The 22,423-nt window shown below is 41.7% G+C and overlaps 1 protein-coding gene across 4 annotated transcripts in view; it reads right to left on the bottom strand.

Moving 5' to 3' along the window:
• The window catches only part of LOC137375809 (matrin-3-like), a 104,535-nt gene that overhangs the window by 18,885 nt on the left and 63,227 nt on the right, over window positions 1-22,423 (bottom strand). For 3 of the 4 annotated variants that reach the window (XM_068043295.1, XM_068043293.1, XM_068043294.1), the window contains exons 6-11: window positions 16,125-16,195; window positions 14,328-14,465; window positions 11,434-11,565; window positions 3,988-4,128; window positions 1,437-1,568; window positions 828-880 (exon numbers count right to left, since the gene is read on the bottom strand). In XM_068043295.1, coding sequence (XP_067899396.1) covers window positions 828-880; window positions 1,437-1,568; window positions 3,988-4,128; window positions 11,434-11,565; window positions 14,328-14,465; window positions 16,125-16,195 — 667 coding nt within the window. The remainder of the gene's footprint in view (window positions 1-827; window positions 881-1,436; window positions 1,569-3,987; window positions 4,129-11,433; window positions 11,566-14,327; window positions 14,466-16,124; window positions 16,196-22,423) is intronic. The other variant, XM_068043296.1, reaches the window with a different exon arrangement.

Here is a 22,423-nt window from a genome sequence, read left to right on the forward strand (position 1 = left end):
GCCTAGCAACAGGTCACTCACTTGTATTTTCAACTAATGATGACACATGGGAAAATAGCTAAATGCAAAGCAAAACTGTACTTACTAATTAACAAGAACTGGATTTGCATCTACTCTAGGTTGATTGCAATCTCTTGCTGCTGCAGTCATAAAGGTGCAGCATAAAATGATAGAATCACCAGGTTGAAATTGCCCCGAGTTTAAAATCAAGTTGTCCACAACTATGGACTAATTACCAACCACACATACAGACTCTTAAGATCAGCTGATATGGAAATAGATGCTCTACTGCTCCAGGACAGAGCACAGTACTCTTAAGATTAGAAATAAATCTATGAATTTAGCCTGAAAAAGAATGGGTGGGTGAGTGAGTCAATGGAGGGATTATTTTTTTTTTTAAGATCTTTAAATTTTTCACTCCTTTCCACATGCTGTAATGGTAGAGATGGTAGTCAGCTAACCCAAAAGCCTTCACCAAAGATGCCCCACAATTAGCAGCAGAGATGTGTACATGCAATGCTGCCCTTTGTCACCAATAGACAAACAAGCACTCTCCGCTTAACTGCTAATGCCTGTGCACCAAAGTACCCCGATACTTCAAAAAGCCACATGCACAAAACTTACACTGCCGATATTTATTAAGGTAAATATTTATATTTCTAAATAATACCTAAATGATCTGAAATAAATTCAAATGTACCCTGATAATATTTACTTCACAGTCCTTCTAACAAGTTTTAATAATTCTCAATGGGTTAGTGTTGAAACTTAGCCTACATAGAATAATAGAAAAGGTTTTATCTCTGATACTTAAGTACACAGCTTACCGGTTTTCCCGCTCTCGGTTTCTTAACAGTTCATCAACTCCTTTGCCTTGTTTCTGAAAGAAATGAAAATATCAATTCCCTGACTGCAACCTGAGTTAATTGAAGTATGCAGAGAATTCTGAAAGTACAAGTGGTAATACAAACTCCTATATTTAGATGAAGGGACTTTCTTGCTAGACAGTTTAAATCACTTGTTTGTTAAGAGTATGGCAAAGTATACCATTATCATTCTGCTATTATCCATCATACCCAGCAGAAAGTTCTATGTTTGCGACACAAGATACCAGGAGGTCAACATGCATGTGTAGTCTACTTGTTCTGGTACATGCTGTAAATATGTATCTGCAACCAGTTATTTAAACTACCAGTTAGCGTCAGCCAGCTGCTCAAGAATGCTGTCATTGGAGCAGTGCTAGTTCTGCTCAGGCAGCAGAACTGTGTTTTGGTTGAAGCAAATGTTGCCACAGTGACAATGCAAACTGAAAGAGCATTTTTGCGTGGCAGCAAAACAGTCTGATTTTGTTAATCCAGATGCCAAAACCTTCAGCCATATTCAACCACTCACTGGCCTCAATCCTTATGATCACAACTATCAGACACATGACTTACCCTCAGCACTAGGTTCTTGTACTTTTGAGACAAATATACTTTCAGCTCTCTGCCATGGAACATTAGAGGTATTTTCTTGAACTTTTCAATCATGGTCATTGCTATATGGTGTGTTTCCATTTCCAAGAAAACCTGTAATTGAAACAAAGTATCACTAGGAAGTACTTGAAATACTTAGTGGGTTCAGCACCACAGCAGAAGTGGATTATTTAGCATAGGCAGACATGTAATCAATCTGTCAAAGAAGTTCAATTATAATTAGGACACAAGGCAGCATTTGAACGAGTATGGCATCAAGGAGCCCTGGAAAAACTGGAGTCAATAGGAATCAGGGGTAAACTCTCCTCTGGTTGAGAGTCATACCTAGCATAAAGGAAGATGGTTGTGGTTATTGGAGGTCAATCATTTCAGTCCAGGACATCACTGCAGGAGTTCCTCCGGGTAGTGTCCTAGGTCCAACCATCTTCAGCTGCTTCATCAATGACCTTCCCTCCATCATAAGGTCAGAAGTGGGGATGTTCGCTGATGATTGTGCAATGTTCAGCACCATTCGCAAACTCCTCAAATACTGAAGCAGCCTGTGTCCATATGTAGCAAGACCTGGACAACGCCCAGACTTGGGCTGATAAGCGGCAAGTAACATTTGTGCCACACAAATGCCAGGCAATGACCATTTCAAACAGAGAACCTAACCATCTCCCCGTGACGTTCAATGGCATTACCATTGCTCAATCCCCCACTGTCAACATCCTGGGGGTCACCATTGACCAGAAACTGAACTGGACCAGCCACATAAATACTGTGGCTACAAGAGCAGGTCAGAGGCTGGGAATTCTGTGATGAATAACGCACCTCCTGACTCCCCAATGCTTGTCCACCATCTACAAGGCACAAGTCAGGAGTGTGATGGAATACTCTCCACTTGACTGGATGGGTGCAGCTCCAACATCATCCAGGACAAAGCAGCCCGCTTGACTGGCACCCCATCCACCACCTTCAACATTCACTCCCTCCACCACCGACACATAGTAGCAACGGTGTGTATCATCTACAAGATGCACTGCAGCAACACACCAGAGCTCCTTTGACAGCACCTTCTAAACGCACGACATCTACCACCTAGAAGGTCAAGGGCAGCAGATGCATGGGAACATCACCATCTGTAACTTCCCCTCCCAGCCACACACCATCCTGACTTGGAACTATAGCGCCGTTCCTTCGCTGTCGCTGGGTCAAAATCCTGGAACTCCCTTCCTAACAGCACTGTTGGTGTACCAACACCCCAAGGACTGCAGTGGTTGAAGAAGGCAGCTCACCATCACGTTCTCAAGGGCAATTAGGAATGGGCAATAAATGCTGGCATTGTGAGCGACGCCCACATCCCCCAAACGAATAAAAAACTCTTGCAATGGCAATGATGTCATCCCTCACCAACATAGCTACTCTTCATAGCTCACTGCCTCTATTTTTGCCAAACTATTCATACATACTTTTACTCTCTCCCATCTCCATTTTCTACTTGTATGTCTTGTGATGTCAATATTTCATCTCAATATCTGCATATACTATTGGCCATAACTCAGTCATAATTCACATTGGGAGCAGTAAAGCTATTTTCTGTGATATTGCAACAGCTAGTATTAATGAGCTAATCAACTGCTTATGGATCAAAAGTAAAAGCTGGAAGATAGAAGATAGGAAGAAAAAAGATAAACAGAAACCCTTATATACCAAACTAAACCACTTGATGTTATCACAAAAGCTGCATCAAAAACCAATCCATCACACAAGCCCAGGCATTCTTAACAGAATTTACGTGTATAAACAGGTAGTACATTTACCACTCATTCATCAAGTAGTTTGATACAACTCGACAAGGCTTCTTCAGCAGCACCTCCTATTTACATTGCAGGTGCATGATGCACCATCATCTTTAACTCCCCCTTCAAGTTGCACCCCTATCCTGACTCGCTGACATATTGCCATTTCTTCATTGTCACTTGAGTCAAACTCTCTACCTAACAGTATTATGCGAGCACCTTCATGAGATTGACTGCAGCAGTTCACCAAAACTTCAAAGGCAACAATGGACAGGCAATAAATGTCAACCTTGTCAGCATGCCCATATCCCAAGAATGAAAAAAAATGCTTGATGCTTAGATGGCAGCCAATTGCAGTCAGCACCAAATTTGCAGTTTAAAGTGTATCCCATCAATACCTATTCTGTTTCAGAACCTGAAATGCCAAACAAAGGATGATTCCTAAATGCCAACAGAATGAAGAAACAAAATCAAGAAACTTGCAACACAGTACAAAACTCTTTATGGATGGCCTGAAAGCGAACAAGATGAAACCTGTATCTTTTGGAATCTACATCACAGTACTTAGTATAGTTTTGCAACGCCAACCAGCCACACTTCCAGTATTTATTTGGAGGTTATTATTTAAAACTGAGGCCCTCTCTCAGAAAAAGCAGTAATATGCTGTACCATTAATTTAATTGTATAGCTCAGTATTCACATTACTGCTAACATTTTTATTCCTACAGTACCTGATTCTTAACTCTCATCAGGAGGTAGTTGGTCACTTTTCCAAAGGGCATACCGAGGCAGACAATTTCTGAATCTGAGTAGCCAACAGAAGGCAAATTGCTGATGTGGACCACCCGGCTGCGTTCTTCACTTTCTTTGCCCTGAACGTAAAGCAGTGAAAAATGCATTATTTAAACTGCACAATTTCAAACACCTTATCAAGTATGTCTGCACACAAAAAACACATCATCTCACCATTCTCTCCCTGCACCACCATTCCAGTACAGTAAACGAGAGAATGATTAGATTTTGAGCCCAACCAGAAATTCAAGAATTCGAAAAGTAATCTGCTACTATCCAGCACTACTCGTACTATATACTTTCACTGCAAAATTAAAGGTTAAAAGGACAAGTGACCATTGCTCAGTAATGCTGTTACCAGTAAAATTTTTCAAAGTAGAAATGCTCAAATAGCAGACTTTGTCCATCAGGAAGACTTTACCAGAATTCCTTCACATTTTACGGCAGATATCTTATAAACAGAAAGGGGGATGGTTAGCAATATCTAACAGTAGGGCAATTTATCACACAGAAACTGGAATTTTCATTGCCTCTTGGACTTTTGAAGTAAAGCTGTTTGTGGTACATGAAAATTTCCAGGATATGTAATGGATTGCTGCACTGTGACAAGTAACTTGGTGTCTCTATTTTTGATGTTAAAACTAGTTTAGTTTTTTTTAGTTTAGAGATACAGCACTGAAACAGACCCTTTGACCCACCGAGTCTGTGCCGACCATCAACTACCCATTTATATACTAACCCTACACTAATTCCATATTCCTACCACATCCCCACCTATCTCTATATTTCCCTACCACCTACCTATACTAGGGACAATTTATAATGGCCAATTTACCTATCAACCTGCAAGTCTTTGGCACGTGGGAGGAAACCCACGCAGACACAGGGATATCTTGCAAACTCCACACAGGCAGTACCCAGAATTGAACCCGGGTCGCTAGAGCTGTGAGGCTGCGGTGCTAACCACTGCGCCACTGTGCAGTCCGGCCACTGACATTTAAGTCCAACTTGTCAATGGAAAAAATGAAGAGTGGAAGACCTGCACTCCATTCCCAAGCCCAAACTCCATTCTCAATTTAAGGATACAGCACTGTTTGACTTGCATCTTTAGCTCTAGCAACAAAAAGGAAGCGTTTTCTGTGGGAAGGCTCTCAACATCCACACATTTGTTTACTTAAAAACTAAATGGATAGCTAAACAACTTTTTAAAAAAGAAAACTGTATTGCAGATGATATTGATTTGGGAATTCAGAGCATTTATATGGAAACATGATTTGTACAAATGTGCTTCAAATAAAATATCTTCCAAGTATAGCCAAGTTCATCTAAATTCACACTCTGTCAGACTGAACAAAATTATATGCACTAAAGCAATTAGGAAACTTTCCTTATAAACACTTGCAAACACTTCCAGATTGTTTTTAAAGAGTAAGAAAAGCATGTCAAAAATTCAACTTTTTACTTTAATTTCTCTATAATAGGGTTTATTTTTCAGTTATTTTAGACTTTTATCTTCATAATTGAATCACAAGCAATTGCTTCATCAATTTTTTCTAGACCAGCCAACATTTTGTGCTGAACAGGTTGCTAGATGAGCATTTCATATAATGTTGGAAAACAGAGCATATCTTGAGACACACTGCTGGAGTCAGAGACTCGGGCAACGTTATCACCTTCAAAATTCTTGCTATCCTCACTAATTTCATTATCTAATTTCAAGTCAAGGTGGGTCAGCTCAAGGTTTCAACTGAAATTCAGGTGATCAACCATGAGAGTCAGACATCAGCAGGTGCCAGTCACGCTCAGTGAACTCACTCGCAAACACTCCGCAGCTCCAATGTAACAATGTTGGGGCTGTACTACAGGCCTCCCAACAGCGAGCGTGAGATAGAGGTACAAATATGTAAACAGATTATGGAAAGATGTAGGAGCAACAGGGTGGTGGTGATAGGAGATTTTAATTTTCCCAACATTGACTGGGATTCGCTTAGTGTTAGAGGTCCAGATGGAGCAGAATTTGTAAGGAGCATCCAGGAGGGTTTTCTAGAGCAGTATGTAAATAGTCCAACTCGGGAAGGGGCCATACTGGACCTGGTGTTGGGGAATGAGCCCGGCCAGGTTGTTGAAGTTTCAGTAGGGGACTACTTTGGGAATAGTGATCACAATTCCGTAAGCTTTAAAATACTCATGGACAAAGACGAGAGTGGTCCAAAAGGGAGAGTGCTAAATTGGGGGAAGGCCAACTACACCAAAATTCGGCAGGAGCTGGGAAATGTAGATTGGGAGCAGCTGTTTGAAGGTAAATCCACATGTGATATGTGGGAGGCTTTTAAAGAGAGGTTGATTAGCGTGCAGGAGAGACATGTTCCTGTGAAAATGAGGGATAGAAATGGCAAGATTAGCGAACCATGGATGACAGGTGAAATTGTGAGACTAGCTAAGAGGAAAAAGGAAGCATACATAAGGTCTAGGCGGCTGATGAAAGACGAAGCTTTGAAAGAATATCGGGAATGTAGGACCAATCTGAAACGAGGAATTAAGAGGGCTAAAAGGGGTCATGAAATATCTTTAGCAAACAGGGTTAAGGAAAATCCCAAAGCCTTTTATTCATATATAAGGAGAAAGAGGGTAACTAGAGAAAGGATTGGCCCACTAAAGGACAAAGGAGGAATGTTATGCTTGGACTCAGAGAAAATGGGTGAGATTCTAAACGAGTACTTTGCATCGGTATTCACCGAGGAGAGGGACATGACGGATGTTGAGGTTAGGAACAGATGTTTGATTACTCTAGGTCAAGTCGGCATAAGGAGGGAGGAAGTGTTGGGTATTCTAAAGGGCATTAAGGTGGACAAGTCCCCAGGTCCGGATGGGATCTATCCCAGGTTACTGAGGGAAGCGAGAGAGGAAATAGCTGGGGCCTTAACAGATATCTTTGCAGCATCCTTAAACACGGGTGAGGTCCCGGAGGACTGGAGAATTGCTAATGTTGTCCCCTTGTTTAAGAAGGGTAGCAGGGATAATCCAGGTAATTATAGACCGGTGAGCCTGACGTCAGTGCTGGGAAGCTGCTGGAGAAGATACTGAGGGATAGGATCTATTCCCATTTGGAAGAAAATGGGCTCATCAGTGATAGGCAACATGGTTTTGTGCAGGGAAGGTCATGTCTTACCAACTTAATAGAATTCTTTGAGGAAGTGACAAAGTTGATTGATGAGGGAAGGGCTGTCGATGTCATATACATGGACTTCAGTAAGGCGTTTGATAAGGTTCCCCATGGCAGGCTGATGGAGAAAGTGAAGGCGCTTGGGGTCCAAGGTGTACTAGCTAGATGGATAAAGAACTGGCTGGGCAACAGGAGACAGAGAGTAGCAGTTGAAGGGAGTTTCTCAAAATGGAGACGTGTGACCAGTGGTGTTCCACAGGGATCCGTGCTGGGACCACTGTTGTTTGTGATATACATTAATGATTTGGAGGAAAGTATAGGTGGACTGATTAGCAAATTTGCAGACGACACTAAGATTGGTGGAGTAGCAGATAGTGAAGGGGACTGTCAGAGAATACAGCAGAATATAGATAGATTGGAGAGTTGGGCAGAGAAATGGCAGATGGAGTTCAATCAGGGCAAATGCGAGGTGATGCATTTTGGAAGATCCAATTCAAGAGTGAACTATACAATAAATGGAAAAGTCCTGGGGAAAATTGATGTCCAGAGAGATTTGGGTGTTCAGGTCCACTGTTCCCTGAAGGTGGCAACGCAGGTAAATAGAGTGGTCAAGAAGGCATACGGCATGCTTTCCTTCATCGGACGGGGCATTGAGTACAAGAGTTGGCAGGTCATGTTACAGTTGTATAGGACTTTGGTTCGGCCACATTTGGAATACTGCGTACAGTTCTGGTCGCCACATTATCAAAAGGATGTGGATGCTTTGGAGAGGGTGCAGAGGAGGTTCACCAGGATGTTGCCTGGTATGGAGGGCGCTAGCTATGAAGAGAGGTTGAGCAGATTAGGATTATTTTCATTAGAAAGACGGAGGTTGAGGGGGGACCTGATTGAGGTGTACAAAATCATGAGAGGTATAGACAGGGTGGATAGCAAGAGGCTTTTTCCCAGAGTGGGGGTTTCTATTACTAGAGGACACGAGTTCAAAGTGAAAGGGGAAAAGTTTAGGGGGGATATGCGTGGAAAGTTCTTTACGCAGAGGGTGGTGGGCACCTGGAACGCATTGCCAGCGGAGGTGGTAGATGCGGGCACGATGGAGTCTTTTAAGATGTATCTAGACAGATACATGAATGGGCAGGAAGAAAAGAGATACAGAACCTTAGAAAATAGGCGACATGTTTAGAGAGAGGATCTGGATCGGCGCAGGCTTGGAGGGCCGAAGGGCCTGTTCCTGTGCTGTAATTATCTTTGTTCTTTGTTCTTTTTTGTTCCATGTCGACTTCAATTTCTTTGAGCTCCATTAAATACTTCTTTTCTGATCATACCAGCATGACAGCAGCAATTTGTAATACTGCACTAAGTTGCGATCTGCAGTTCTAGGAACAATATTCATGGCAGCCAGGATACTGATTGAGAACTCTGTCTCACCTTCATAAGCAGCTAGCCTTTCTCTGGCTAGAAACTTATGATAATGACCTTAAAAAGCTGAATAATGCCAACATCCATCAGTTGATACTTAGAAGTGGCATTCTTTGGTATGTTGGCACATTCAACATTCGTGACGTCAGAAATTTTAGGATTTGCAGGGCAGTAATCCAAAATAATGAACATGCTTCCTCCCGAAGATCAAAATCATCTGTCCAAAGACCAAATGTACTCCTCAAAAATCATACCCAAGATTGCTGATTGAAAGGGTAAATTATGCCTCCAGTGAGGTGAACATTTTTGAAAAACCTTGGCTGCTCACTTTTATCAAACAGAAGCTTTTCAGATCTCTCCATATTAGTGCCAAGAAGAGTCACATGCTCCTTGGTCCATTTCCCATCAATGCACTTCCTGCTATAAAAGATCTGGGGCGGCACAGTGGCGCAGTGGTTAGCACCGCAGCCTCACAGCTCCAGCGACCCGGGTTCAATTCTGGGTACTGCCTGTGTGGAGTTTGCAAGTTCTCCCTGTGTCTGCGTGTGTTTCCTCCCACATGCCAAAGAGTTGCAGGTTGATAGGTAAATTGGCCATTATGAATTGCCCCTAGTGTAGGTAGGTGGTAGGGAAATATAGGGACAGGTGGGGATGTGGTAGGAATATGGAATTAGTGTAGGATTAGTATAAAATGGGTGGTTGATGGTCGGCACAGACTCGGTGGGCCGAAGGGCCTGTTTCAGTGCAGTATCTCTAAACTAAACTAAACACCCTGGCAGAAGCTTCCAGAAAAGTCCCACTTCATGGAGTACAAACACAAGATCTGGATACTCAGGAAGTACTGCAGGCAGAACTGTTGAAAGCCAATTGTTTGTCACTTCAGAGGTCAGTTCACTGGCTTCTTTGACCATTTTCTTCTGCGTTATGGCATAAACATTTTTCATCTTTTAATCCATTCCAATCTGACTCGGAAAATGAATACTGCACACAATTACTTCTACGATTATGGCGTTTTTTTGCAGTAAATTTGTTCTGAAATACCAGGGAGATTTTTGATTCCACACTGCATGAACCATTTAAGAAGTTCTCTCAATGAGTCTAAAAGCGCACAACCATTTCATGTCACTTTTAAAATATCTGCTTCTGATCAGATTCAAAACAGAATCATGTACTTCTTTGTAGATTTTGCTGATGGCTTGCTAAGGGACACCAGATTTCCTATCTAATTCAGTCTGTGACTTTTGACACTGTCCAGAGCAGTGATAATTTAGTGCCTGTAGCTCAATTTCAGATGTGTTTTTTAAAAATTTGATTCCATTTTCACAAATTTGCAGCTGCCATGGGCGCTATCTTACTGGTCTGTTACATCTTCCCCTAATTAACCAACCTTTGTAGAATGTCCTACCTTTGTAAGACGATGGGGTAATAAAAGCAAACAATCCGTTCAAGTCATTCAGTGGTTGTTAAAATTTGTACACAAATAAAACCTTGGATGGTTGAAATGCATACAATATACAGTACTGAAACAGACCATTCAGTCCATGCCACCATTTATGCTCCACTTGAGCCTCCTCATCTAAATATCAACGTAACTCACTTTTCCTTTCTCTTTCATATGCTTATCTAGCTTCTCCTTAAATGCATCTACACGAGTCTCCTTGCAGTAGCGAGTTCCACCAATCTCACCACTCTACGGGATAAAGTTGTCTCACCTGGAATTCCTTTTGGATTTATTAGTGACCATCATATAGTTATGGCCTCTTAATTTTGCTCATTGTCTCTGCATATCTTCTATCAACACATTTCATAATTTTAAAGATCTCTAGTAGGTCATCCCTCAGTTTTCTCTTTTTAAGAGAAAAAGATCCTGTTTGTTCTTCCTTTCCCAATAAGTATAACCTCACAGTTCTGGTATGATCCTTGCAATTCTATTTGGCATCCTCTCCAATGCCTCTATATTACTTTTATAATATGGCAACCAGAACTACACAGCACTTCAAGTGTAGTCTAACCTTGATACAATACAAGTTTGGTATAACTTCCCCACTTTTCATCTTTTTTGTCTTTAGAAATAAATTCAAGCACTTTTTTTGGATTCCTTAACTACATTACTACTTTTAGTGATTAATGTATTTGTAAATACAGTTTATTATTAGATTTTGTGTTAACCAGTACTGCAAATTTGCATAACATTAGATGAATTGTAACATTACGTAACTATAGTAATATGCAACCTCCAATGTGTAAAAGGAAAACCAAGCATAGGCAAGAGTGGCCACCAGTACAATATTATGTAGATTATAACATTGGACAAAGTCAACTGTACACAGTCTGCCCAATACTGCTACCTGAGGTTTTGCATCGATACAAAGGCAACTATTAGGATTAATTAATGAAAATTACAATGCAATCACAAGACAGTTTTCAGGACTTTGGAGCAGTGTCTGGTATTGCAATTGCATAACTCTGAAAGATAATGAGGCCCTACATGATATGCAGAAAAGTAAAAATCATATCGCCAATTAAGCTTCAGATAGATATATTAAAATAACACATTTAGACCCAAAATATTAGAAAATATGAGTCTTGCTTATTTAAATTAGACCTAGTACTCAAAAGTTCGAATTGACTTTTTAAATAACCCAGACGAAATGCCATTAACTCTCACTCTTTCCTACATGAAAATTGAATAGATTCCTGCGTATCTATATTTATTATTTGAGGTTCTGAATATATCCATCAAATAAAACTGTACTTACAGGAAAGCAAACCTGTATAAATATGGATGAAGCTGTAAAGAAAATACCTTTATAGTCAACTTTTTATATTTCTGGGACTGTTCTGCTCTGATGACATTGCCGTCAACTAAGGTAGGTTTCATCTGGTAAAACTTCACCATGGCTTGAGCTGCTTCAGGATAGGCTAATTCCACAAATCCCTGTAATTAAAAATACAAATGTTAAATGCAAAGCGATTTTCACAATCATCCTCTAATTTCTTTTGTATGACCAGCTCCAAATATAGATATTCAAACCTAATAGCAGGCAAAGTATTGTACAGTGGTGGGGGTGGGGGGAATGAGCAACACAAATACATTATGAAGGAATGGAATTAGCACAGGGAGACTTTCAAAGGTATGAGACTGATATCAGACCATCAATTCTAATATTGAAACAATGCAGAAAAACAATTTTAAAAAAGCAAACGTATATTAAGGGCAAGAGGATAACCAGGGAAAGAGTAGGGCCCATTAAGGACCAAAGTGGCAATCTGTGTGTGGAGCCAGAGGACGTAGGTGAGGTTTTAAATGATTACTTTTTATCTGTGTTCGCTATGGAGAAGGACGACGTAGGTGCAGAGATCAGGGAGGGGGATTGTGATATACTTCAACAATTAACATTGAAAGGGAGGAGGTATTAGCTGTTTTAGCAGGCTTAGAAGTGGATAAATCCCCAGGCCCAGATGAGATGTATCCCAGGCTGTTACGTGAAGCAAGTGAGGAGATAGCAGGGGCTCTGACACAAATTTTCAAATCCTCTCTGGCCACAGGAGAAGTGCCAGACGACTGGAGGACAGTGAATGTGGTACCGTTATTCAAGAAGGGTAAGAGGGATAAACCAGGTAATTACAGGCCGGTGAGTCTAACATCAGTGGTAGGTAAACTATTGGAAAAAAATTCTGAGGGACAGGATTAAGCTCCACTTGGAGAGGCAAGGATTAATCAAGGATAGTCAGCATGGCCTTGTCAGGGGGAAGGCAATGTCTAATATATTTCATAGAATTATGCAAGGAGGTGACTAGATGTGTAGATGAGGGTAAAGCAGTTGATGTAGTCTACGTGGACTTCAGTAAGGCTTGTGATAAGGTCCCGCATAGGAGATTGATGAAGGTGGTAAGAGCCCATGGGATCCAAGGCAATTTGGCAAATTGGATCCAAAAGTGGCTTAGTGGCAGAGGGTGATGGTTGAGGGTTGTTTTTGCGATTTGAAGCCTGTGACCAGTGGTGTACCGCAGGGATCAGTGCTGGGACCCTTGATGTTTGTAGTGTACATTAATCATTTAGATGTGAATATAGGAGGTACGATCTGGAAGTTCGCAGATGACACAAAAATTGGCGGTGTCGTAAATAGTGAGGAGGAAAGCCTTAGATTACAGGATGATATAGATGGGCTGGTAAGATGGGCAGAGCAGTAGCAAATGGAATTTAATCCTGAGATGTGTGAAGTAATGCATTTCGGGAGGACTAACAAGGCAAGGGAATATACAATGGATAGTAGGAATATAGGAAGTACAGAGGGACCTTGGTGTACTTGTCCATAGACCACTGAAGACAGCAGCAGACATAGATAAGGTGGTTAGGAAGGCAAATGGGACACTTGCCTTTATTAGCCGAGGCACAGAATATAAGAGCAGGGAAGTTATGATGGAGCTGTATAAAACGCTAGTTAGGCGACAGCCAGAGTACTGTGTATAGTTCTGGTCGCCACACTATAGGAAGAAAGAGTTCCGAAGAAGGGTCACTGACCCGAAACGTTAACTCTGCTTCTCTTTCCACAGATGCTGCCAGACCTGCTGAGTGGTTCCAGCATTTCTTGTTTTTATTACACTATAGGAAGGAGTTGATTGCACTGGAGAGGGTACAGGGGAGATTCACCAGGATGTTTCCTGGACTGGAGCATTACAGCTATGAAGAGAGACTGAACAGGCTAGGGTTGTTTTCCTCCGAGCAGGGAAGGCTGAGGGGGGACCTGATTGAGGTATACAAAATTATGAGGGGCATAGATAAGGTAGATAGGAAGGAACTTTTTCCTTTAGCGGAGGTGTCAATAACTAGGGGGCATAGATTTAAGCTAAGGGGCAGGAGGTTTAGAGGGGATTTGAAGAAAAATATTTTCACCCAAAGGGTGGTGGGAATCTCGAACACACTGCCTAGAGGCAGGAACGCTCACAACATTGTAGTAGTATTCAAATGAGCACCTGAAACGCCACAGCACACAAGGCTACGAGCCAAGTGCTGGAAAATGGGATTAGAATAGATAGGCTTGATGGCCGGCGCAGAGAAGGTGGGCCGAAGGGCCTATTTCTGTGCTGTATAACTCTATGGACTCTACGACTCTACTGTTGGTATACCCATTAGAACAGTACTGAAAAGTTTAGAGGTCATGCTGAGCTTTTTAGCGTTCATTGGTCAGGTCAAACTTCTAAGCACTTCATAAGTTTGGTTGCTATTCTTCAAAAGGAGCACACAAATATTGGTGAGGGGGCAATAAAGAGAAAGAATGATCCCAAATGCAATGGGACTAAACTATGACGGAAGATTAGAGTAGCTTAACTTCTAGAAAGACTGACAAAAGTTCTCTGAAGTTTGTAAAGTATTAAATGTTTGGATAAGGTGGAAACAAACAACAAATCAAGGTTACGCTGCCCAGTAGAATAACAGGACAAAAATTACAGCTAAGGTGAAGTCAGAGGGAGGTTAAATGGTAGGCTGGGTGAGCTGGCTAAAGAGCCTTTCCTCATCATTAACATGTTAAGTTCTTGTGTCATAACTATCAAACTTTCTTAAAGGGAATCTGTCCTTTGGGACTGCCATTGTGACACTAACTTATAATACATGCAGAAATCTGGAATGATTATTAAATTTCCCCATGTTTGAACACAATGCAAAGGAATGACAGTCTAGCCATGGCTTGCGCTTACCTCACCCTTTGACTTTATCAACAAGTAGTTAGTAACCTTCCCAAAAGGTTCAGCCAGTTTGATTAGGTCACGATTCGTGCATCTACCTCGCTGCAACTCACTAATGTGAACTACTCGCCCAGGCTCATCATTCACATTCTAAGAAAGGAGAAAAAGATTCGCAGCAAAAGGTATCTAATTAAGCTCGAGTGCCATGTAATATGAAGTTTATACACTGTTCCAGATGCAGTGTATTGACCAGATCAGACAATGCTCTCTAGTTGCAAGGGTGTGCTCAGAACTCCCGAGGTACAATTTTTAGCCTAGGTCAGGCAGTGACAATTATTGCTCCTCATCACCCAACCCCACGCTCACCACAGATGCAACATACTGCTCAGGCACACAATGCCACCTGGGCAATATTACAGTAAAGGTATCGCCTGACACATCACCGACAAACAGAAAGCAAATTTTTAATTAAAAAGGACAGAATGTCATAACTGTACTTACATTTTCTCCACTTTGTGCTCTTTGAATCCAATACTGAACTAAAAACTTAACTAAAATCTGAACTCACTCCTAGTTTCCACAGCTAATCTTAAAATTTGGATCTATTTAATATGATAGGACATTTAATACAGGAAGGATTCTTACTTAAAAGCTCATTTTGCTGCTGTTCAAATTTTTATGCATAATATTTTTAAAATCCTTCCTTCTTGAAAAATGAAATAATTTCTTGTTACATTGTCTTTCCTTCTCCAAAACCCTGACAATACACCTTCATATACAACTCATCAGTTAAAAGTACTGGCTCCCTCATGTTGTGCAGAAAAGATAGGTAAAATAATAGAATCCTTAAGCAAATATAACCATGACCTCTAATACAAAAGAAAAAAAGACTGTGGGTGCTGGAAATCTGAAATAAAAACAGAAAGCGCTGGAAATACTCAGCAGGTCTGGCAGCATCTGTGGAGAGAGAAACAGAGTTAATGTTACAGGTCTGTGACCTTTCATCAGAACACCTTCTGATGAAAGGCCATGGACCAAAATCATCAACTCTGTTTCTCTCTTCACAGATGCTGTCAGACCCGAGTACTTCCAACAGTTTCTGTTTTTATAACCTTGGCCTCAATGGGTTTGAAAATATGCAGAGAAAACCTATACATATACCAACAAGCTGAGCATCAGGCATACCAATATTTATAGCAGTTACCTAGGTATACATACAGATCAACTTATACAAAATAGACATTGACCCTGACAAGTCCAGTCATAATTTACATCTTTTTCACAAAGTATGGAAGAGTACTCCCTGCAAAATAATGATGGTAAAGGAGTATTCTTTGATGTAAACACAACTTATTTTGTGAAGCAACGCTAATTGCTACCCCATCGTTCCTTAAGTTCCCTCATACAGCATGCAATATTCTTTGGAGGAGATAGAGCACGAGAAAGCTGTGTCAGATCACTGTCAATCCTGTTCTATAAATATGCACAACTAGGTACAAAAGAGTAGCTTAGTGACTCACCATCTGATCTTTCTTCATCCCAGACATCTGCTCAACGCTTCCGCCGCAGATATAATTCAAGGTCAGGAGCTTACCATGTGGATAACCACAGATATTCATTCACAACCCAGTCTCTTGATCATAACCATCACCAACACCCCCCACTATACAGATCAGCTAAAGATACTGAAAATACAGCTATTCTGCTAATCTATCAAATGATTAGTTAAGCCTTCTCCAAAACTAAATTTTATCCATGGTAAATTAGTAACTTTTATATAAGAAACTTGCAGGAGTATGAAACACTAACCATTTTGAGTGGTTTCTTTAGTCTCTGAATGTTGTTTCCTTGATTATCCATAGGACCTTTTCGACTTGATGCTAAAACAAACAATTAAGCAACATCACTACAAAAAAAATCACATTTTTGCTTCTTTATTTTCCTCTCAATTTTCCTTTCATCTCTTTTATTTTCTCTTTCCAAATGAAATTTTCAAACATTGTGGCACAATGTAGACAGCTTGAAAATTATGGACAATCAATCAATCTGGCTGATTCACAGGGCATTTCCTTACACTTCAGAGCAGTAGCCTTGCCTTTTTGGCTGGAACTAAGGATTCTGCTAACTATGACATCCACCTCCCCAACCCCATCTCCTATGAAGATTTTCTGTAAAACACTTCAAAGAATCAGAGTTCTCCCTCTATTTTTGAGGGTAACCTTATCAGTTGCTCAAGTTGCTGAGTCACAGAAAGGCTGCAGTACAGATAGATGTTTAGTAAAGGTGCTCGGCATTGTGATCAGATTCAAAAACAGTATGCTGTTTTGCCAGTGCACTCTGCTAATTTGAGATAATCACTATTGGACTTCTCTGAACTAAATGTGAGTTTTCACATCAACTGAAGCTAATCATTACTGTTCTCAGTCTCTGGGTATGGGAAAGGAGGAAGGCAATTCCTAAGTCATTTGGCTCAATTGACCTTTGCTCCTTTATACAGAAATGGGGTTTAATAGTTTTACTGTTCTCAACAATAACTTATATTTATATATCGCAATTGCTGTACTAAAACATCTCAGTGCTCTTCACAGGAGCATTATTAAACAAAGTAAACCCAGGTCAAGAGACAGGCCATGCCTAGATAAAGGGGTAGTTGCTCAGATATCATGTATGAAAAAGCCTGCAAAGCCACTTGGCTTACTCATTTAAAGGACTAAAAACAAAGCCTGTAGAACAAAGATGACGATCAAAAGATTAGAAGCTGAGTAAACAACTAAATACGTGGCCTCAGTAAACGTGTACCTATGCACATGTCCTACGTAGTTGCAGCCCAAGGTAGCCAAATAGTACAAGAATGGGACACATTTTTCTTAAAGGGTAGAGCACTCTTGGAGCAACTGGAAGCTATCCATGAAAGATTACAAGTCTAATCAATGGGTATTAACTGCTTACCACTTAACATAAAACTGTAGAATAGTTATATAAAACCAGAACTATTAGTCAATGTATAGTAAACCTTGCATGTTAAAAACCACTCAGGCCTGAATCTGTGTGGAGGTTATTGTCAATGGACTAACAACCCTTTGTTGCAACAGTTACCAAGGGAACTCCCCAAACATAATCAAGAGGAGGATCAACATGGGACAATTCTGCAAATCAGGTGTAACCCTCAACGCTGGAGTAACTGCTTGTGAACAAAATTAACCTATAGTGCTCATTAAGAAATTACACGAGTCTGGAGTACTGCATGTTAAGTTTATTATGCATTTAGTATTAGTCAAGTATATTAATAGTGGTAAGGCAGATTAGTTTTGGTAAGTGGACATCACAGGAAAACAGGTAGGTGATTGGCTGGGTGAGACTTCGGAGCTACAAACAGCGCAACAGGAGAGAACACAGCAGGGGAACAGGGAGCTAGTCGTTGAGTATCTTGTGGGTATTTTATTACTTTATTTTCTTTTTCCTGCTGATATTTATTTTTTCCCTTAACATTTAAATCTATCTACTAAGTAGAAGCTGAAATACCAGCACTCGGTAGGTGGTTACCCGTTTGTTCATTTTATTTATAACCATTTTGTGTTTATTTGACTTCCAATTTTAGTGCCGTAAATAAATAATTCGAGGCATGGCAGGGCTGCTCACACCTGTCGAATCCACATCTTGTGCCATGTGGGGACTCCAGGACCCTGCCCGTGTCCTGGACAACTGCATATGCAGAAAGTGCCACCAAATGCAAAAACTCACATGCCAAATCCTGCAACTCGAGGAGCAGCTGGAGTCAATGAGGTGCATTCACGAGGATGAGATATGTGGATAGCAGGTTTCGGGGGTGGTCACCCGACAGCTTAACAGAGCGCAGGCAGAGAGGAACTGGGTGGCTGCCAGACAGACAAAGATGACAAGGCAGGTAGTGCAGGAGTCCCCGGAGGACATCCCACTTTCTAACCGGCATTCAGTACCGATGGGAGAGAGGGTTCCTCTGGAAAGTGCAGCGAGAGTCATGCCCACAGCACCATGGGTGGCTCAGCTGTGCAGGGAGGGAAGAAAAAACACAGGAGAGCAATAGTGGTAGGGGATTCTATAGTTAGGGGAACATACAGGCATTTCTGTGCTTCCTGTGATTCCAGGATGTTATGTTGCCTCCCTGGTGCAAGGGTCATAGATATTGCTGAGCAGCTACAAAGCATTCTGGAGGGCAAGGGTGCACAGCCAGAGGTCATGGTCCACAATGGTACCAATGATATAGGTAGAAAAAGGGATGAGGTCCTGGAGGCTGAGTTTAGGGAGTTACGAAAGAGATTAGCAAGCAAGACCTCAAAGGTAGTAATCTCCAGATTACTCCCAAGGCCACGTGCTAGTGAGTACAGAAATAACAGACTACACCAGATGAATGTGTGGCTGGACAGATAGTGCAGGAGGGAGGGCTTCAGATTTCTGGGGCATTGGGACTGGTTCTGGGGAAGGTGGGACCTGTACAAGCCAGAAGGTCTACACCTGAACAGGCCCGGGACGAATATCCTTGCAGGATCTTGGAACTATATCGCCATTCCTTCACTGTCGCTGTGTCAAAATACTGGAACTCCCTTCCTAATAGCACTGTAGGTGTACCTACCCCACATGGACTGCAGGGGTTCAAGAAGGCAGCTCACCACCACCTTCTCAAGGACAATTAGGGATGGCCAATAAATGCGTACCAAGCCAGCAACGCCGACATCACAAGAATGAATAAAAAAAAGGCTTGCTAATGCTGTTGGGGATGGTTTAAACTAGACTGGCAGGGTGTTGGGAACCTAAGGGCAGTTTCAGATAGGACAAATTCAAGGCAGGGAACAGGAGGCAGAAAATTCGCAAAGGACTTTGAACGACAGAAGAAGCAAAGGTTAAAAAGTGTGCAGCACAGCAATTTGGCAGTGTTAAACGGTATTTATTTAAATGCAAGGAGTATAGCAAATAAAGCAGATGTGCTGAGGGCACAGACAGACACATGGCAGCATGATATCATTGCAATTACTGAAACTTGGCTTAAAGAGGGTCAAAAATGACAGCTCAACATCCCTGGATATAGTGTTTTCAGGCGGGATAGAGAGAGGGATAAAAAAAGGTGATAGCATTATTGGTTAAAGAATCAATTACATGTGCGTGGAAGGATGATATGCCAAATAAATCATCAAATGAGGCCATATGGGTTGAGCTCAGAAATAAAAGAGGGGTAGCCACACTACTAGCAGAGTACTATAGACCCCCAAATAGTGAGAGGGAGATAGAACAAATATGTCGGAAAATTTCTGAGTGCAAAAATAATAGGGCAATAATAATTGGGGATTTCAACTAACCTAATATCAACTGGAATACAAAATGTGTGAAGTTAACAGGCCACAAAATTCTTAAAACTGCATTCAAGAGAACTTTTTAGCCAGCACATAACAAGCCCAACAAGAGGGGGCGCAATTCTAGATTTAGTCTTAGGAAATGAGGCTGGGCAAGTGGATGAAGTAGCAGCGGGTGACCATAATACAGTTAGATTTAGCATTATTATGGAAAAGGACATGGATAGAACAGGAGTAAAAGTTCTAATTTGGGGAAGGCAAATTTTACAAAGCTGAGAGGTGATCTGGTGAAAGTGGACTGGATACAACTATTTAAAGGAAAATCAGTGGCAAACCAGTGGAAGGCATTCAAAAGCGAGATTCCAAGGGCAGTGTAGACATGTCCCCACAAAGAAAAAGGATGGTACTGCCAAATCTAAAGCCCCTGGTTATCTAGAAGCGTACAGGGCAAGATAAAGCAGAAGAAAGCAAGCTTATTGACAGTCAAAAAACTTAATACTTTAGAAAGCCTAGGAGTATAGAAAGTGCAGAGGTGAAGTAAAAAAGGAAATTAGGAAAGCAAAGGGAGGACATGAAAAAATATTGGCAGGTAAAATCAAGGAAAACCCAAAGATGTTTTATCAGTACATTAACAAAAGGATAACAAAGGAAAGTGTAGGATCTATCAGAGATGTATAAGGTAACTTAGGCGTGGATAGAGAAGATGTGGGCAGTGTTCTTAATGAGTACTTTGTCTCTGCTTCACAAAGGAGAGGGATGATGCTGACATTGTAGTTGAAGAGGAGGAGTGTGAAATATTAGATACAATAAGCATAATGAGAGTAGCAGTACTTGAGGGTCTGACATCCTTGCAAGTGGATAAATCACCACGGCTGGATGGATTGTATCTCAGGCTGTTAAAGGAAGCCAGGGAGGAAATAGCGGACGCTCTGAGGCTCATCTTCAAATCCTCACTAGATACAGGCGAGGTACCAGAGGATTGGAGGTCTGCAAACGTTGTACCATTGTTTAAAAAGGGTGCGAGGGATAGATCAAATAATTATAGGCCAGTCAGTCTGACCTTGGAGGTGGGCAAATTACTAGAATCAATTCTGAGAGTTAGGATAAACTTCACTTAGAAAGGCATGGATTAATCAGGGATAGTCAGCATGGATTTGTTAAGGGAAGGCTTTTGCGAATGGAAGGTGGTTTCCAATGGCATTCCACAGGGCTCAGTATTGGCTCCCTTGCTGTTTGTGGTATATATTAATGATTTGGACTTAATGTGGGAGGCATGATTAGGAAATCTGCAGATGACACAAAAATTGGCTGTGTAGTTGATAGTGAAGAGGATCGATGTGGACTCCGGAATGAGATCAATGGTTTGGTTGAGTGGGCAGAAAAGTGGCAAATGGAATTCAATCCAGAGAAGTGTGGGTAATGCATTTGGAGGGGGGCAGGGGGTGGGGCAAACAAAGCAAGAGAATACACAATAAACAGGAGGATATTGAGAGGGGTAGAGGAAGTGAGAGACCTTGGAGTGCATGTCCACAGGTCCCTGAAGGTGGCAGGACAGGTAGATAAAATGATGAAGGCATATGGAATGCTTTCCTTTATTGGCCGAGGTATAGAATACAAAAGTAGGGATGTAATGCTGGAACTGCATAAAACGCTGGTTCGGCCACAGCTGCAGTACTGCGTACAGTTCTGGTCACATTACAGGAAGGACATAATTGCTCTGGAGAGAGCACAGAGGAGATTTACAAGAATGTTGTCAGGGCTTGAAAGTTGCAGCTATGAGGAAATATTGGATTGGCTTGGGTTGCTTTCCTTAGAACAGAGGCGGCTGAGGGGTGACTTAATTGAGGTGGGGAAGCAGTGGCGTAGTGGGAATGTCACTGGGCTAGTAATCCAGAGGCCCAGGTTCATGTTCCGGGGACATAGGTTCAAATCCCACCATGGCAGATGGTGAAATCTGAATTTAATTAGTAAATCTGGAATTAAAAGCTGGTGTAATGGTGACCATTAACCGTTGTCGATTGTTGTAAAAAGCCATCTGGTTCACTAATGTCCTTTAGTGAAGGAAATCTGCTGTCCTTACCTGGTCTGGCTTACACGTGACTCCAGACCCACAGCAATGTGCCTGACTCTTAAATGCCCTCTGAAATGGTCTACCAAGCCACTCAGTTCAAGGGCAATTAGGGATGGGTAACAAATGTTGGCCTAGCCAATGACACCCACATTCCCATGAAGAATAAAAAAAAATTATGAGGAACCAAGATAGAGGAAGGACCCGTGTCCCCTAGCGGAGAGTCAATTACCAAGGGGCACAGATTTAAGGTGACTGGCAGAAGGATTAGGAGGGGACATGAGGAAAAACTTACTCACCCAGAGGGTGGTGGGTGTCTGGCATTCACTGCCCAAATCTATGGTGGAAGCAGAAACCCTCAACTCATTTAAAAGGTACCTGGACCTGCACCAGAAGTGCTGTAACCTGCAAGGCTACGGATCAGGTGCTGGAAGGTGGGATTAGGTTGGGCAGCTAGTTTTTTCAGCAGGCGCAGACACGATGGGCTGAATGGCCTCTTTCTGTGCTGTAACTTTTCTATGGTTCTATGCTTCAGTCAGCCTGTTTTGACCTCTTTTCAGGAGACTCACACAAATTTGTTCTGCACCAGGAAAATAATGGGGAAGTCAATGCTTGAAACATTCGGTAGTACGAATCTGGACAGGACACTACTGAGCAAGTTACCCTCAACTCTCTTTGTTGCAGGTCAGACTGGCCAATACAGATACATCTACCAC

Source organism: Heterodontus francisci, chromosome 12, assembly GCF_036365525.1.
Source record: "Heterodontus francisci isolate sHetFra1 chromosome 12, sHetFra1.hap1, whole genome shotgun sequence".
In the NCBI taxonomy this organism is placed as follows: domain Eukaryota; kingdom Metazoa; phylum Chordata; class Chondrichthyes; order Heterodontiformes; family Heterodontidae; genus Heterodontus; species Heterodontus francisci.